Raw genomic sequence first — 19,299 nt, forward strand, 5'->3', positions numbered from 1 at the left:
ACAGTGTCTTGAAAGGAGGATATAAGATGAACATCAACAAAAACAAAATGAGGATAATGGAATGTAGTCGAATTAAGATGGGTGATGCTGAGGGAATTAGATTAGGAAATGAGACACTTAAAGTAGTAAAGGAGTTTTGTTATTTGTGGAGCAAAATAACTGATGGGCGAAGTAGAGAGGATATAAAATGTAGACTGGCAATGGCAAGGGAAGTGTTTCTGAAGAAGAGAAATTTGTTAACATCGAGTATAGATTTAAGTGTCAGGAAGTCGTTTCTGAACGTATTTTAATGGAGTGTAGCCATGTATGGCAGTGAAACATGGACGATAAATAGTTTGGACAAGAAGAGAATAGAAGCTTTCGAAATGTGGTGCTACAGAAGAATGCTGAAGATTAGATGGGTAGATCATATAACTAATGAGGAGGTATTGAATAGAATTGGGGAGAAGAGGAGTTTGTGGCACAACTTGACACGAAGAAGGGACTGGTTGGTAGGACATGTTCTGAGGCATCAAGGGATCACAAATTTAGCATTGGAGGGCAGGAGGGGGGGGGGGTTAAAGTCGTAGAGGGATACCAAGAGATGAATTCACTAATCAGATTCAGAAGTATGTAGGTTGCAGTTAGTACAGGGAGATGAAGAAGCTTACGCAGGATAGAATAGCATGGAGAGCTGCATCAAACCAGTCTCAGGACTGAAGACCACAACAACAACAACAACAACAACACCACCTGCCTCAGTAGCGACAATTCATTGCACAAAGAAGCATCATACATTTTCCTTAGAGGCCAACTTGTGTAATGGTCGGTTGATCGTTGTTGACAAGTATACATTTCGTGTACATCTGAATTTGTCTGCTTGAAATTCTGTTCCTAACTGGCAGTCAATTGTTGTGTGGGTTGACACCTTAGGGCAACTGGAAATGTACGAAGAAGAGCAATAGATTTACCACCGTCTTTGAGGTGACAATACGATGGACAAGGGGGATGACAAAGCAATGAGATAGTCATTTTTGTGATCTCCTCAGTGCTAGACATACAAGCATACAGCTGCCCATTGGCTCTGATTGTTCTGTGAGCTGGATTCTTCATGATGATCCCAGTTTCCATCCATACAGGTTGGCTGTGCTCAACAGGATTTGGTTGCATGGCAAAATTCATGTGAAGAATGGCTAGAAGAGTTGCCTCAAAATGTGTCCTTTCATCTGTCTGGAACTGTGAATAAACAAAACATCTGCTATTAAAGTGATAACATTCCCAGTAAACTTCAGGAGGGGCCCGTTCATTCAGAGTGCTTAATAATTTGGTGTGCATTGTTGGATGGTGGAGATCATTGGTCTCTCTCTCTCTCTCTCTGAAAAAACTCCATTTAGTAATTGTGAATGCTATGATTTGTGAACAAGATAACAACTTTCTTGCCTTGTATTTAACAGATTTGTGACTGTGGCACACCATTCTGTACTGTAATGCATATTTTGCAGTGAAGTTCCCTTGTTGCCTGATCTACTTGATGGTTGATCTTCTGTGGCCTGTGTGGTCCTCTGATGTAGCCACTTGTGACCTTTATGGAGATATCTATAACTCGTTGTTTATACCAATCATTTGAGGACTCTTGTACCTTTGAAGGAGAACATTTGCTCAAAAGTAGCCTGTTTGTAATTGACCGGCAACTTCAGAATTTGATTAAAACAATGGTGTAATTTGCTCAATATAATTTTTATAAAAGTGTAATTTTAAATTTCCAGTTATTAATAATGCAAAGCAGATATCAGAATGTAAATACAATATTTTTTGTTTCATTGACCTTCTAAATTAGCAAGTTTTGTTGCTTCATCCTGCACACACAAAGCTAAAAAATATTGTTCACATGTTGAAACAAACTGTCTCTTTCATAAACTGTAGCAAAAACACTTAAATCCAGTAGCAACATTTTGAAAGAGCTTTAAATCCTGATGTATGGTACATAAGTTTGTATTTTGGATATCACAAGTAAAATATGTGTAGTCTTTGAGAGCAAATAAGATAGTTACCATTTTAAAGGTCTCTGAATTTAACACGTTGTGTTTACAGAAATATGATTACTATTTCACATGGGCAATTACTGGACCCTTTGTTTCAGATACAAATTTTTATGTAGTGACAATGAATAGGAAAAGCAACACCTGAAACTGAAATGAGCTTGGTCTCTGTCAACAGCTCTTTTATTTCCAGCAATGTTACGTAGTTAATTAGTTAAGGCTTTGCAGGCACTTCTGCTATCTAGTCCAAGCACATCTAAATGTTAGTTTTATGTACTATTGTATGATTATGTATTTTACTAGTTTGATTTACGCATTTCTTTATCATCAGGTTGCCAGATAATTTTGAAAAAGGAGTATGATGGCATGGTTCTTCAGCTTCCAAAAGCAACCCGAAACTTTTATGTTGATGGACACAAACCAAAACCTCACTAAAGTGTTCTCTTAACTGTATGAACATATTAGTGCCTGTGTAGATATTTTGTGTGTGTGTTTTTTTAATGTACTCTATGGCTACAGTTTTGTATAAATATGTTGTTCTCCAGCATAATGGGAATCTCACACAGAAAGCAAGTATAGACATAAATGTTGTAAATATATTGTAATGAAGAGTAATTGTAAAGTAATTTGCAACAGTATTTCATGAAAAGAAAATATTTTGTAAGAGATGTAAATATATGTATATTGCAAATGAACTGCATTGTTTGTGAACTTTATTTAAGAAATGATCTAACCTTCCATTCTGTCAAGTTTTAAATCTGAATTATCTTATGCATTGTACCAGTGATCAGTGTTTACAAGACACTTAACTCTGGCCAAGTCATAGAAATTAGAACTATTAACATATAAAGCATTTAGAATATGTGACACAATAATAAACCAATTCTTGTGCCCAAGTAAGAGAATCACACCTCCATCTGTGTATCATGCAAGGGGTACTCTAATTTTGACATTAATATAATTCACATGAGAGTCAATGACTTCTCACAAAATAGAGTTGGCAATGAGAGTGGGCAGCCGCATAAAAAGACTGAAAAATGCACCCCGTCCCTCACAAAAGCTCGCATGCATGCACACGCGCACGTACCCACCCGCCTGCCCGCCCCCAGCTCCCCCCTACACACGCATGGGGTGGGAGGTGTATCTTCCAAGCTTCTACCTCATGACAACATAATTTACTTGTTTGGATCCTGGGTGGTTCCACAGCATGACATACTCCTTCCCAAGATCTTGTTGAATTAAAATCTACTTATCCTAAATGTGCATTATATCCTTTTACACCACATGAATATACAGAGCCATGTTTGATTTGGGCTCATTTTTCACTCCAGGACTGCTTGATGTTTCTTCTTCATCATCATCATGCCTGCTCAACAAAAATTTTTGTATTTAGTTGTTGCTCTCTCATTCATGGTTGGTCTGTTTAACTTGTATGTCCATTTGGTTACTCAGAGCACTCCTCATGCTTCGTATTTTCTGTGTTATCGTGTACTGTTTTTCTGTGACCAATGGGAGGGATAGATAGCTGCTCACCATATAGAGGTGGCTAAGCATAGACAGGCACAGTGAAAAAGAATGCTAGAAATGTTCAGCTTTTGGACTAAGTTCTTCATCATCAGAAGTAGAAAACACACACACACAAAACAACTTGCGTACACACGACCTCTGTCATCTTTGTGTGTGTGAAGACAGTTGCTCTCTCTCTCTCTCTCTCTCTCTCTCTCTCTCTCTGTGTGTGTGTGTGTGTGTGTGTGTGTGTGTGTGTGTGTGTGTGTGTGTGTGTGTATTCCATCCTGGACTTCCCATTGTCTTGATAATTAAAGTTATTTTACATACTGATGTTTGAGCACCGTGAAGAAGATAAGTATTGTACACCAGATCCAACAGTGGAAAATCCAGGCTGGAATAATGACAATATTATGAAATGGAGAGATTGCTACTCACCATATAGTGGTGGTGCTGAGTTGCAGATAGACAGAACAAAAAGATTGTTAAACAAATAAGCTTTCGGCCAAAAAGGCAGATACTTTATTTTTGGCAGTGATTGAGTTTATGCACTTAAGTGTAAGAAATTTTTGTTTAATTAAAACAGAGTGAATTAGAAATTCCAACATTTATGAATTTTCGTTGATAAGTTATTATAAATATTGTAAATGTATTTGCTTGAATTGACTGGTGCTGTCCAAGTTCGTTACAAGTACATTATTTTATGCCTTGTTGCCCACTAAAAATGTCCTCACATGAATGAGAAACTATGTCAGTGGATGCTGTGTGATGAATTCAGATCTAAAAGGACATCACTGTAAGTACAGTTTATTTGTTCCATATCCAAGGGTTCAATCATGTTTTTCATCAAAACCAATGAAAATGTGTCTCAATTGTAACATACAGCAATTAAATTTTTTTTTACCTTCAACACTATTCACTGAAAATCTTTTGACTTTGCATATTAAACAATGGAAACTCCAGGTATGAATATCTACAATGTAGGAAGAGACAGATTGCTACTTACCATAAAGAAGACATGTCAAGTTGCAGATAGGCACAATTAAAAGACACTTACATAAAGCTTTTGGCCACAGCCTTCATCAGTAAAAGAGACTCAACAAGCAAGCACACCTCATGCACACATGACCGCCAACTCCAGCATCTCGCGCTGGAGTGCAACTATCACATGGGAAGCAAGCAGCAATCTGGAGAGACTGGGGAAGGGGAAAGGATGGTAGTATACGGGTGAGGGAAGAGATGAACGCTGTCTGGTGGAGTGTGGAGGGACCAGACTGCCAACATATGCAGTGTTAGGTGGTTGGGGGGCAGGGAGGTCGGGAAAAGGAGCGGGGAAAGGTGGGCAGACATGTTAGATTTGATTAGATTTACTTTCATCCCAATTGATCTGTAGTGAGGTCCCAAGTGAAAAATTTTTTTGAACGCTATGTGAAAGGATCATTTAACAACACTCATTTACTAAGATCATACTGGTGCATTGAATTTAAAATTTAAAAAAAAGAAAATGTTTTTTTATTTGTAAGGTAATCAATATATAATAGAACTACTACAATACTTACTTACAATGGACATGTTACTGCACTGAAATGGTGCAGAAGTTAAATTGTACTTTACACACACACACACACACACACACACACACACACACACACACACACACACACACAAAAAATCAGTTGGTTCTACTGAAAAATTCATCAATGGAGTAGAAGGAGTTGGTCACTAATAAATCCTTTAGGCTTCTCTTAAACTGATTTTATTCATTGATTCTAAAGCTTTTTATGGCAGCTGGCAAGTTATTGAAAATGTGTGTTCCTGAATAATGCACACATTTTTGTACAAGAGTAAGTGACTTTAAATCCTTGTGAAGAGGGCTGCAAATAAACAGTGTGGGAGAAGAGAATAGGGAGGAGATGATAGGACAAATGGGATGAAAACTGTTGGGTGGAAGGTATGGGGATAATATATTACCATCGGTTGAAGCCGAGATGATTATGGGAATGGAGAATGTATTTTTAAGGATAACTCCAGTCTGCGCAGTTCAGAAAAACTGGCAGTGGAGGGAAGGATCCAGATGGCATGGGTAGTGAAGCAGCCATTGAAATCAAGAGTGTCATGTTCAGCTGCATGTTGTGCCACAGGACGGTCTACTTTGCTCCTGGCCACAGTTTGACGGTGGCTGTTCATCCTGGTTGACAGCTGGTTGGTAGTTATACCAATATAAAAAGCTGTGCAATGATTGCAGCAGAGCTGGTAAATGAAATGGCTGCTTTCACGGGTGGCCCGGCCCCTGATGGCGTAGGATTAAACTGTGACAGGACTGGAATAGGAAATGCTGGGTGGGTGAATTGGGCAGGTTTTGCACCTGTCTGTTCCCCTGCAATATGGTCCTTGTGGCATGGGGTTGGGATTGGGAGTAGCATAGAGACATGACTAGATTGTTGTGGAGGTTGGGTGGGTGATGGAGCACCACTTTAGGAGGTGTGGGAAGTCTCTCAGGTAGGATGTGCCATATTTTGGGGCATGAAGATAGGTAATCAAAGCCCTGCTGAAGGATGTGGTTCAGTTGTTTCAGTCCAGGGTTTTACTGGGTGATGAAGGGGACACTTCTTTATGGCTGGTTCTTCGGGGGTGGTGGGAGGATTGGGGGTGTGACAGGAAATGCCGCAGCAGATCTGTTTGTGGACTAGGTCAGGGGGACAGTGCCTGTCTGTTAAGGCCTTGTTGAGACCCTCAGCATCCTGAGCAAGGGAGTTTTTGTCACTGCAGATACGCCGTCCTGGGTGGCCAGATTGTATGGCAAAGAGTTTTTGGTGTGAAAGGGATGACAGCGATCAAAATGCAGGTTCTGTTGGTGGTTGCTGGGTTTAATGTGGACAGAGGTATGGATGGAGCCATCAGAGAGGAAGAGGTCAACATCTAGGAAGGGGGTACAGTGGGTTGAGAAGGACCACATGTAGTGGATGGAAGAGATGTTGTGATTGGGAAGGAATGAAGATAAGGTGTTGTGGCCCTGAGTCCAGATCATGAAGATATCATCAATGTACCTGAACCAGACTAGGGGTTTGCTGTTTAGTGAGGCTAGGAAAGTCTCCTCTAGATGGCCCATAAAACGGTTGGCATGGAATGGTGCTATGGAAGTGCCCATGGCTGTGCCGTGGATTTTTTATGTACCTTCCCTTCAAATGAGTAGTAGTTCTGGGTTGGGATAAAATTAGTAAGTTGTGCGAGGAATGAGGTAGTGGGTTTGGAGTCTGAAGGACGTTGGGAAACGTAGTATTCAATAGCAGTAACAACACTATGGGCATGAGGGATGTTGGAGTATATGGAGGTGGCGTCAGCAGTGACGAATAGGGATCCAGGAGGTAAAGGGGTTAGGATGGTGGAGAGTTGGTGAAGGAAGGGATTGGTGTCTTTGACATGGAGGCTAGACTGTGGGCCAGTTGGTCAGAGGTGCTGGTCAGTGAAGGCTGAAATTCTTTCGGTGGGGGCACAGTAATCAGCCACAATGGGGTGTCCACAAAAGGCCAGCTACATACTTCCGTCCACATTAAACCTACTAACAAACAACAGTACTTACATTTTGACGGTTGCCATCCTTTCCATGTCAAACGTCCCCTCCCATACAGCATTGGCATTTGAGGCAAACATATTTGCCCAGATACATCAACACTCTTGCCTCAGACATCACTAGACTTAATTATCACAAAGGCCTAGTTCGAAAGAAGATTTCCCGAGCCATCACATTCAATCCTGGTACTGCTAATCAGGTAGGTAAAAAGATGAGGGCTAGTAGAAATCCTTGGGTAACAGAAGAAATATTGAACTTAATTGATGAAAGGAGAAAATATAAAAATACAGTAAATGAAGCAGGCAAAAAGGAATGCAAACGTCTCAAAAATGAGATTGACAGGAAGTTCAAAACGGCTAAGCAGGGATGGCTAGAGGACAAATGTAAGGATGTAGAGGTGCATATCACTAGGGGTAAGATAGATACTGCCTACAGGAAAATTAAAGAAACCTTTGGAGGAAAGAGAACCAATTGCATGAATGTCAAGAGCTCAGATGGAAACCCAGTTCTAAGCAAAGAAGGGAAAGCAGAAAGGTGGAAGGAGTATATAGAGGGTCTATACAAGGGCGATGTAGTTGAGGACAATATTATGGAAATGGAAGAAGATGTAAATGAAGATGAAATGGGAGATATGATACTGCAAGAAGAGTTTGACAGAGCACTGAAAGATGTGAGTGAAAACAAGGCCCCGGGAGTAGACAACATTCCATTGGAACTACTGACGGCCCTGGGAGAGCCAGTCCTGACAAAACTCTACCATCTGGTGAGCAAGATGCGAAATACCCTCAGACTTCAAGAAGAATATAATAATTCCAATCCCAAAGAAAGCAGGTGTTGACAGATGTGAAAATTACCGAACTATTAGTGTAATAAGTCACAGCTGCAAAATACTAACGCGAATTCTTTACTGACGAATGGAAAAACTGGTAGAAGCCGACCTCGGGGAATATCAGTTTGGATTTCGTAGAAATGTTGGAACACGTGAGGCAATACTGACCCTACGACTTATCTTAGAAAATAGATTAAGGAAAGGCAAACATATGTTTCTAGCATTTGTAGACTTAGAGAAAGCTTTTGACAATGTTGACTGGAATACTCTCTTTCAAATTCTGAAGGTGGCAGGGGTAAAATACAGGGAGCGAAAGGCTATTTACAATTTGTACAGAAACCAGATGGCGGTTATAAGAGTCGAGGGGCATGAAAGGAAAGCAATGGTTGGGAAGGGAGTGAGACAGAGTTGTAGCCAAAACCGATGTTATTCAATCTGTATATTGAGCAAGCAGTAAAGGAAACAAATGAAAAATTCGGAGTAGGTATTAAAATCCATGGAGAAGAAATAAAAACTTTGAGGTTCGCCGAGACATTGTAATTCTGTCAGAGACAGCAAAGGACTTGGAAGAGCAGTTGAACGGAATGGACAGTATCTTGAAAGGAGGATATAAGATGAACATCAACAAAAGTAATATGAGGATAATGGATTGTAGTCGAATTAAATCAGGTGATGCTGCACGAATTAGATTAGGAAATGAGATGCTTAGAGTAATGAGTTAGTTTTATTATTTAGGGAGCAAAATAACTGATGATGATCGAAGTAGAGAGGATATAAAATGTAGACTGGCAATGGCAAGGAAAGCGTTTATGAAGAAGAAAAATTTGTTAACATCGAGTTTAGATTTAAGTGTCAGGAAGTCGTTTCTGAAAGTATTTATATGGAGTGTAGCCATGTATGGAAGTGAAACATGGACGATAAATAGTTTGGACAAGAAGAGAATAGAAGCTTTCGAACTGTGGTGCTACAGAACAATGCTAAAGATTAGATGGGTAGATCACATAACTAATGAGGATGTATTGAATGGAATTGGAGAGAAGAGAAATTTGTGACACAATTTGACTAGAAGAAGGGACTGGTTGGTAGGGCATATTCTGAGGCATCAAGGGATCACCAGTTTAGTATTGGAGGGCAGCGAGGTGGGTAAAAATTGTAGAGGGAGACCAAGAGATGAATACACTAAACAGATTCAGAAGGATGTAGGTTGCGGTAAGTACTGGGAGATGAAGAAGCTTGCACGGATTAGAGTAGCATGGAGAGTTGCATCAGACAAGTCTCTGGACTGAAGACCACAACAACAACAACAACGTCAGATTAAGAGGAGCCTAAAGAATTTGTTGATGGCCAAATAATTCTATTACCCTGACAAATTTTTTAGTAGACCCAACTGATTACATATTGCGGCGTGCTGTAATGGCGCTGATTGCAATAACCTGCTGTCAGAGAATTTTGCCATCATGTCCGGCCTCTGTATGTCTTTACAACAACTTCATCTACAACCAGTGGTGTTAATGAACTTCAGTATTACAGCAGGGTAGGTTGTGACACCTGGTGCATGTAAGTACTGGCTGCCCAGTTGGCAAGAGGCGTTGAATCAGTGACCAGTATGGAGTGGACCACTGCCGTATGGCCAAGAGAAGCGCTGTTGCTCTACCACTGTCTGCTGATGTAGTCATTATTGTCAATAAAGCTACAGAGCCTGCTATATGGGCCAGCTTCAGCTCTGATGGGCTGAGAGTTGAACTAGGACTGTTCTAGCCACTGACCCACTTGCTATCTACTGTCGCCTGTTGCAGTCAGCCAGATACTGAGGTGTGTCGTTCTCTCCCATGATGACACCATCCTTGCTGCTAGCCACCATCGGCAGAGCAGCAACGTAATACGGCTACCATTAGGCTGTGTAAGGCAAGACTGCACGGCCTATAGTGACTCAGTGTCAGCTACTCCAAATGCCTACCTAACAGGCACTGCTCTGAACCACACTGCACTGTATACAAGCTGTGGCTGGGTTCTTGACAGTACACACATGCTAGGGGCTGTGGATTCAAAGCCCGTCCCTCACCTGCTGTACATGGGCATTGGATCTCTGATGGATGCTTAACCTAGTCCCAGCCTGAGTATGGCTGAATTTGCACCTGCTCCCCCTAACCTGCATGTTTGTGGTGAATGCATCGACCAGCCTGATAAGTTTACTTCTTAGCATAGCATTACTTGTAGATTTGTAAACTACTTTTTACATCTCATATGCTAGGGAATGTGTTTAAAGAACAGAAAAAACAACTCTTATTCTAAAATATGGAAAAATAAAACATAATTCTTAATGCCATAATGTAGAAATAAATGAAATGGAATAGAAAAAATGGTAACACTTAGTATTATGAACAGTTTCTGACTTGACTATGACTTTTTGAAATTATATTTCACTCAGCCATGTGAAGTGACTCTCCTGTGTACCTTCCTGTTGATAGCATATTTCGCAAGCTAGAACTCTTGCCTTGTTGTTGCACTTTGTTATTTTTGGGCCTTGAGAGGACTCAGACGTACCATAATGTTTCCGTGTCGTGTTTCTGTTGAATGCTACTGTTTCTCTATGGCAGGGAAACCTTGACTGTCTATGAAACGTGTTTCACACAAGACGGATATAGACGTTCTAGAACGACTCAGTGAATTCTCAGATGAAGACGACAATAATGACCTCCTTTCAAGATATTTAGTGACTGCAATATTAATTTGGAGGAGAAAACTGAAAGTGATGAATGTGTGACAGCTGATAACAAAGGAGAAGCTTACTTCTTTGGTTGAGAAAACAACAACTGCTAATTCATTGTAAATACATCATCACCGCCTTGCAGTTGCTACAGATGGCAAAAAATCTTGGAGGACACCTTGCTGTTTGTAGGTATGGAATCCACTCTTTGCCCAAAATATTGTTGATAGAATCATTCTAAGCGTACAAGGAGAGGTCCCCAGTGGTGGGGTCAACTTTTTGAAATCACCTATGTGGTTAAGATCCCAGGTATCTCACACTGCAACCGTTCACCCTGGTGAGCCCTCATTTGTGAGTAATTGATGAAAAAAATTCAGAATTCTAAATGACCCTCAGTAGATTAAAAAAGTTGAATTGCAGTGAGTAGTTGCATGTTGTAAGGGGTAGGGTAAGGGCTTCACATGCAGGAGGTTATAAATCCGAATCTCATCGTGTGCATTAATTTTTTTTTTTTTTTAATTTTGAAATCTTTATCAAAATGACTTTGATTATCATTTTTATTCAGTTAATTGATTTAAGTGTAATTTTTGTTTCAGTTCCTTTGCCACATAATTTTAGTCAAAATATCAACTTCTTCATTTGTTATCATTTTTCTTTCTAGCATTCTTTTTCCCATTGAAATCTTTGTTTATGTGTTTTTAATTAATTTTTTGTATTAATTTTGATATAATTTCTTTCGTTTTTACCATCATATGTTTTTTCCAGATTATTGCATTCATTATATCTATTTCTCATTTTGCTTTACTTTCATTTTACTTATAAACCTTTCTTTTGTTTAAATCTTCATCTGTTTTTTTTCCCATAGTGCATTAGGAATTTAGGATAAGTTTTAAATGTTTCTACGAAAGTTACTATGCAAAAAGAAATTGAACATTTTGTAACGAAAAATACTTTTTTCCCACTGTTGCACAGTCAGTAGAAATAGATTATTTCACATTTTGTTTTTTAGCCAATAGATCATAATTTTCAAATAATTGAATGTTATAATAGAAATTCACACTACGAAAATTCTGAGTTGAAAAAGAAAGATATAAAAAAAAAAATGAAACAAATGAAAAAATTCATATGCTGATTAAAATGATGTGACAAAGGAACAGATATAAAAAATTACTTTTAAACCAATTAACTGAATAAAAATAATGATCAAAGTCATTTTGATAAAGATTTAAAAATAAAAATAAAAAATAAAAATTAGTGCAACTGACAAGATTTGAACCCACAACCTGCTGCATGTGAAGCCCTTACCCTATCCATTACACCATGCAGTCAGTCTATGTAATATGAATTTTTTAATGCTATTGAGCATCACACAAAATGCAGAATGTTTTTCATCAATTACTCGCAAGCAAGGGCCCACCACAGTGAGTAGCTGCAGGGTATGATACCTGGCATCTTAACCTATTTCACCATATATTTGGTTTCAAAAGTTGATTCCATCATTGAGGACCTCTCCTTGTTAGAGAACAGTATGCTAATGATCGCTTATCATATCTATAAAATACTGATGTCATTGAATTTAAGGCAGTAATAGGGCTATTAGTGGATGCAGCCATTTTCAAATCGGAACAGTTCGGTTTATAGTTTATTTGTAACTCATGGAACAGGTGTAGGTGTTTACAGATGCGTTGTTAATAAAGAAAGATTTTTTTTTGTTTTTCTATCTGAATTAAAATTAGACAAAGCAGATGATCAGGAGGAAAGAATGAAAGTAGACAAATCAGCAGAAATTCACAACTCTTTCATGTTTCATTGAAAATACTCAACTTCGCTACTATGTGGGAGCAACAGTGAGTGTAGGTGAAAAGCTTGTACATTTCCAGGGTAGATCTGTTTTTACAATGTGTATGCCAAACATACTATCAAAATATGGCTTCAAAAATTAGTGTTTGACTGACATGTGCAAATTAGTTGTAAAATGTGTACATTTATTTCAGAAAAGGTATCAGTGGTCACACTCTTACAAACCATGAAAAAGGTAACAGAGTTTCCACACAAGCTGTTCTGTTGTTGGTGAAACCTACTGAAAACATGGAGAAATATCACTGGTTACAATTCGTGCTCACTAGTAGAATTAGTCAATGAACATTCAAAACAAAAGAAGGAACAAACCTCACATGTCGCTATGCTGAAAAGAAAGAAAAAGGAGATTCCATAGAAATTTTTAACCAATAAGAATTAACGCATAAAGCCAACTGTCTGTGGTTTTACTGAAGATATAACATCTGTTTCTTTTGTGTTCAAAAAGCAAAAGCTGTGATACTAGTCTATCCTATGCTGTGATACTAGTCTCTTCTATGCACCATTCAATAAGTAATTACCTAGACTCAGGAAAAACTGAGAGCATCATGTTTTATAACATGACTAAAGCTGGTGGGGACTGCCTCAACCAAATGTGCTCAAGTTATTGATCATGTCACTGAACAAGAAGATGGCCTTTGGCCATTTTCTTCACGTTAGTGGATGTTGCTTGTGGTGTGCATTCTTATGTGTTGTATCAAGCTTATCCAAAGTCACAAGTAATGATGAAATTGGTCTTCATAAAGACTAGTAAGAGACCTCGTTGAGTCTCTCATGATGCTCACCACAAGAGTTGCGACATACCATCAAAAGAGTACTACACATACAAGATAAGCTTCAAACACAGAAAGAATTGTTTGAAAAATGAAAAACCTGTGCCTTTCGCTGTCCCCATTTGAAAATGAAAACAAGATATTCATGTAAACAGTACAATGTTCGCATTACTTTAGAATGTTCTAGGAAGGCCTGCATGAAATGCATGTGGGCTGAAGTTGCTTAAGAAATGATTCAGGGCTTCATAAGAATGCATAATTACTTTCTGCTACATGTTTTAAAACTTTCATAGAACAGTGCAGTGCAGTAGTTGCTCCATGTTGAAATGATTAGCTGTAAACTCAAAGTTGATTTCTCCTACAATTTCTCATAATCGAAATTAGTGTTTTCATATGGTTACATTGCAAATTTATAAGATTGTCAGCCCATTGATAAACCATGAGTGGGTAGGGTCTTAACTATCTACTGTTATTGTAGTAATACGTAAAATAGCTGAGGTTTAGTTGTCAATGCCTTTTAAGTACTGCATTGGTTTTAAAAATTCAGATTTCCATAAAGTCTCCTTCCAAGAAGTGTAATGAAAAACATGAAGTCATGAAACACACATATTCATCAAAACAGTGTTGTTATGTATAAGTCTGGCTTTGGCAGCGATATGCTATGTTCAGGTATGTGTAAGTTGCATTTGCGTGTGTGTGTGTGTGTGTGTGTGTGTGTGTGTGTGTGTGTGTTGTCTATTGTGATGAAGGCGTGGTTGGCCGAAAGTTTTGTTTGTCAGTCATTTTGTTGTGCCTATCTGCTACTCATTATCTCCACTATACAGTCAGTAGCAACTGTGCTTTTGATATTCTCAGTGCCAACCAGTATGGATCCTGAAAACATTGATCAAGTGAAAACCAACTTGCACTTTTCTCACATGACATTTTGAAAGCATTGGATCAAGGCAGTCAGCTAGGTGAGGTATTTCTTCATTTCTGAAAAGCGTTTGATTCAGTACTGCACCTACACTTACTGTCAAAAGTACGATCATAAGGGATATCAGGTGAAAATTGTGACTAGATTGAAGACTTTTTGGTAGAGGGGACGCAGCATTTATCTTAGATAGAGAGTCATCATTAGATGCAGAAGTAAATTCAGGTGTGCCCCAGGGAAGTGTGTTGCGATCCTTGCTGTTGATGTAGTATATTAATGGCCTTCCAGACAATATTAATAGTAACCTCAGACTGTTTGCAGATGATGCAGTTATCTATAATGAAGTACTGTCTGAAAGAAGCTGCATAAGTATTCAGTCAGATTTTGATAAGATTTCAAAGTGGCACAAAAATTGGCAACTTGATTTAAATGTTCAGAAATGTAAAATTTTGCACTTCACAAAATGAAAAAAAAAAAAAACATCGTATCCTGTGACTATAAAGCAGTGAACCACTGTTGGAATCAGCCAACTCAAACAAATACCTGGGTGTAACACTTTCCAGTGGTAGACTTTGGTTTATTGGTAGAACACTGGGGAAGTGCAGTCAGTCTACAAAGAAGATTACTTACAAATCACTCATGTGACTGGTTCTAGAAAATTGCTTAAGTGTGTGGGACGCATACCAAATAGGACTAACAGGGGATAATGAATGTGTGCAAAGAAGGGCAGCATGAATGGTCACAGGTTTGTTTGACCCGTGGGAGTGTGTCACAGAGGTACTCAAGGAACAGAACTGGAAGACCCTTTTAGATAGGTGTTACGCCTTGTGCACCACTTGTTAGCAGCAGACACAGTGGCTGTGCCAAAGACTGAGACGGCATGGAGTTTTACAATTATTTATTGAACTTGCTTTACAATTTCTCCCTTGTTGTTGCTGCCCAGCCCTGCGGATCCCTCCACCTGGCTGCTGCTGTGTAGATTCTCCAACAATGTGCACAACACGTGCCGCTGATCGCACTCGGGAGCCTCAGGCCACTAGTGCTCCGCTGAAGCCAGGATGCCCTGTGGTTGAGATGAACTCATCGCCGCTCGGTGCCCCAGTATGGGCACACCCATGGAGCCGCGTCGCCGTGAGGTCAGCTGCCAACACCTGCTGCACTGATGGCTGGGAAGCCGTCAGTAGCGATGTCCGCTAGGTCCCGTCATGGACGGACCACGTGCCGTGGGGCTGGGTTGCCATGAAGTCCGGGCACCAGTCCCCGGCGGCGCCTGTTACCAAGACCGCGCTGCGGCCGGTCCTGCTGGAAGTTCTCGCTGTAGTTCATCAGCCATGGTGCCAACTGAACTCAGGCCGACCTCCAGAGCTGAAGTTGACTTCTGGCGGCGAACGGATGACTCCTGCGAGCTGGAACAGACTTCCGGAATTGTCACCTACGAAAATTGAACATTCGGACACGGTCCATGTCCGTCCTCAGATCCGAACTGCTTCCTAATGGCTTCTCGCTGTTGCTGCCTGCGCTCCACTATTTATATCCAGCAGCAGGACATTTTTTTACCCTTGGTGGTAGGTTCTTGTTATTACTCCCGCAGTACATTGCAGTATAACTTAGCATGCTGGCCTCACTTCCCCTTACTCAGCACTCTCCAGGCATCGCTCGGCACTTGGTCTGTGTGCGTCCTTGCGTCAGTCTGTTGGTAGACTGCTGCTGTCAGCAAGGCTATCTGTGCCTGCCTACTTTGCAATGCCTCGGTCGCCGGCGTGCCTCTGTTTTGCCATTCTCCACTGAGTGAAGCAACGCTTACTACATGTGGCCGCAACATAGGTGTAAACTATCCCAAGAAAGTCTCTTAATGAGGTTTCAAGGACCAGCTTTAAATGATTACTATACCACAAACCCCTACATTCTGCTCACATAGGGATTGTGAGGATAAGATTAGAATAATTACTGCAACAAACACACACACACACACACACACACACACACACACACACACACACAGGCATTCAAACAGTCATTCTTATTGTGCTCAACACATGAGTGAAATGGGAAGACACCCTAATAACTGGTACAATGGAACGTACCCTCTGCAGAGTATAGATGTAGATGTAAATGTAGAAATATGCCCTAGAGCGTGCCTTAGTGTCTATAAAACAAAAATCATCGAGGATGTGAATACTGGCCATGAGAACCTGCATTGAATGACAGAACTCCTGTTTCCCCTCCACAGCTTCCTCATTTTGACACAGTAGCCATGGACACCTGCTGCTTGTGGCCCTGGATGGAGATATCTGTGGTGAAGAGTGCCACTGAATGGAGCCATGAAACAAACAATTCTGTGTCTTAATGTCTACATCATATTGGTTCTAACAGGGAGATCACCTTTCAGTCCCAAACATTCCACTCAAAACTAGTGACATAATTGGTACAATTGCTGCAGATAATTATTCTTTAATGTTTCCTTACACTAAAAATTGTATCAACATCTCCATTTGTTGACAACAACGACAACAACAACAACAACAATAATAATCACGTATCTTCATTTCGTCATTCTATTTGTGCTTCCTCACTGTTCCTGACTGCTGCCTGAGGAGTGGTTGTGACATGCTATTTCCTTGTCCAAGCTCATTCCTGAGCATAAACTTACATAATCTCTTAAGTTGAGGAAAAGAATAACTTGTGGTAGAACATATCATAAATATATGATTTAAGGATTTTCTAATTTATTGTTGCAATATAAATCTAAATCTGATGTTTCATTCAAGAGCTATGTGAGTTTTAATTGAGTAGTGCATTAGAATTTGAGGTGGTGAGTAGCAACCATGTTAAACCACTGTCATGTAGTGTGGCAAGGTGCACTCATAGGAGACCACAAGTCTGCTAAGTGGGCGTAAGAGAGTCCTAGAGAGGGCATAAAAGTGAAGCATCTCAAATGTTGTTGAAGTTTGATGTAGGAATACTTCTGTCAAAACTAAGAAGTAAGATGCATTTAACTGGGAAGACACCCGTCAACTTATCCTTGGCCCTGAAGGGTGGAGGAGGAAAATAGCCCTTCCATAAAAATGTTTTGTAATAGGCGGACCAGTAGTACAATTATTACAAGATGTGCTGTGGGTGAAATTTTTTGATGTCTGCTGTTCTGCAGTCTAGTAGACATAAGCATTAATCTTCCCATTCTTCATAGATATTAAAAAGGTGGCTATTTGAACGTCTAATAGAAAATAGAAAACTACACACGTTTGGCAAGAAGTTCAAATTACATTTTAAATGAACAAACAGAACTTAGAAATTCGAGGGCATGTGGAAAGTAATGCCTGTGAGTTCTCTTAAACCCTTTCAAGTAAAACAAATGTTATTACATTCTTCATCTTTACTCTTCATATCAACATATTTATTTCTACATCTTCATGATTACTCTGCAATTCACAATTAAGTGCCTGACGGGGGTTCATCAAGCCGTCTTTAAGCTATTTCTTTGCCTTTTCTCTCTCAAACAGCCTGCAGGAAAACAAGCACTTAAATCTTTCAGTGTGAGCTGTGATGCGGCTTTTTTTTTGTGGTAATGGTCATTTCTTTGTAGGTGGAAGACAGCAAAATATTTTCATATTCTTAGGAGAAATTTGGTGAGTGAAATTTCATGAGAAGATCCTGCCACATTGAAAAAAGCCTTTGTTTCAATGATTGATAACCCAATTTGTCTATCATATCTGTGGTACTCTCTCCCCTATTTCGCAATAAAACAAAACAAGCTGCACTTCTTTGAAGTTTTTCGGTGTCCTCCGTCAATTCTATACAATGGAAATATTACACTGCACAGCAATACTCCAGAAGAGAGCAGACAAATGTAGTGTAAGCAGTTTCTTTAGTAGCCCTGTTGCATTTTTCAAGTGTTATGCCAATAAATCACAGTCTTTAGTTTGGTTTCCCTGCAACATTATCCATGTAATCATTCTAGTTTAAGTTATTCTTAATTGTAACCTCCAAGTATTTAGTTGAGTTTACAGCCTTTAAATTTGTGTAGTTTGTTGTGTAGTTTTGGAATCATACAGATATCTTGTCTAAATCATATTGCAGTTGGCAATTTGATTTCTGTACGTAGTCACCCTGGCAACAAACACTCCCAACGAGACATTTGTTTGTTGACACAGTCACTTTATATAGGTACCACTTGAGAATGCCACATTGCTCGAAACTGGTAGCGGCAAATAAAATATTGAAAATGCAGCTTTTTTGGCCTACTATTCGACAGTATGAATTTTGTGCTCTAAGTGAGTTAATCGTGAGTTACAGGTGTGGCTCATAAAAATAACCAAAACTTGAAAAAATGACTCCACAGTCTGCCAAAGAGTTACAAACAGCAAACTGTAGTGTCCTCTTGTTCACAGCAAATCAGGATAGGTGTTTTATGATGTCAGGCCATGTATCTGGTGGTGGCTCAGCCTCAGCAGCACTATAAGCCCTGTTGTTAGATAATCTGATGTCTGCAAAGTATTTGTAGTAGGAAGTTACTCTGATTGTTGCTTAGAAGTTTTAACTGTGACAATGACTATAGATTCAGACATGGTTAGCTCAGATGAACAAAGCTTATGTCTTGCTATCATGCCATGTCTCCCACTGATACTCAGCATTGTGTTAGATAATCACAGATGCCTTGTTGTCATGATAGCATGTGGAAATTTACTCTTAATATTGATCAAGATGGTAAACAGTATGAGAACTGCCCTAGTGTTTTTGTTGTAAATTCCTGTGTGGCAGTGTATGTTGTTTAATATCCCACTAGGTCCAAACTTCATTTAAGTTACATTTGGAAGACAATTACTTTGAATTGGTGGCTTCTAGGAAGGCTCTGTGAATTGTGACATGAAGACATGAAGCACATTTGTTTTTGATTGGCAATTGTTGTGGTGATCCACATCATCTTAATTGGACAATGGGCCTAGAAAGTGTAGTTTTTTTTTAACAGGTTCTTTGGTTCTTTGTATACTTACTTGTGGCCAGTCAACCTCTTCCCAGACTCATCATTTTATACAAGGACTGTGTATGAGCTAGCAGTTGGAGCACAGTGACTGAACGAGTACAGACCAGGTAAGCCAGGTGAGATTCAACAGGCTGCAGTGTCCCT

At 39.6% G+C, this 19,299-nt stretch overlaps 1 protein-coding gene across 1 annotated transcript in view; it reads left to right on the top strand.

Annotated features, from left to right (window-relative positions):
• The window catches only part of LOC126234966 (ferredoxin-2, mitochondrial), a 92,906-nt gene extending 90,193 nt beyond the window's left edge, over nucleotides 1–2,713 (top strand). Inside the window, exon 9 of the mRNA XM_049943704.1 lies at nucleotides 2,350–2,713. Coding sequence (XP_049799661.1) covers nucleotides 2,350–2,453 — 104 coding nt within the window. The 3' untranslated portion in view covers nucleotides 2,454–2,713. The remainder of the gene's footprint in view (nucleotides 1–2,349) is intronic.
• The last annotated feature ends 16,586 nt before the right edge of the window (nucleotides 2,714–19,299 follow it).

This window comes from Schistocerca nitens, chromosome 2 (genome assembly GCF_023898315.1).
Source record: "Schistocerca nitens isolate TAMUIC-IGC-003100 chromosome 2, iqSchNite1.1, whole genome shotgun sequence".
Lineage (NCBI taxonomy): Eukaryota > Metazoa > Arthropoda > Insecta > Orthoptera > Acrididae > Schistocerca > Schistocerca nitens.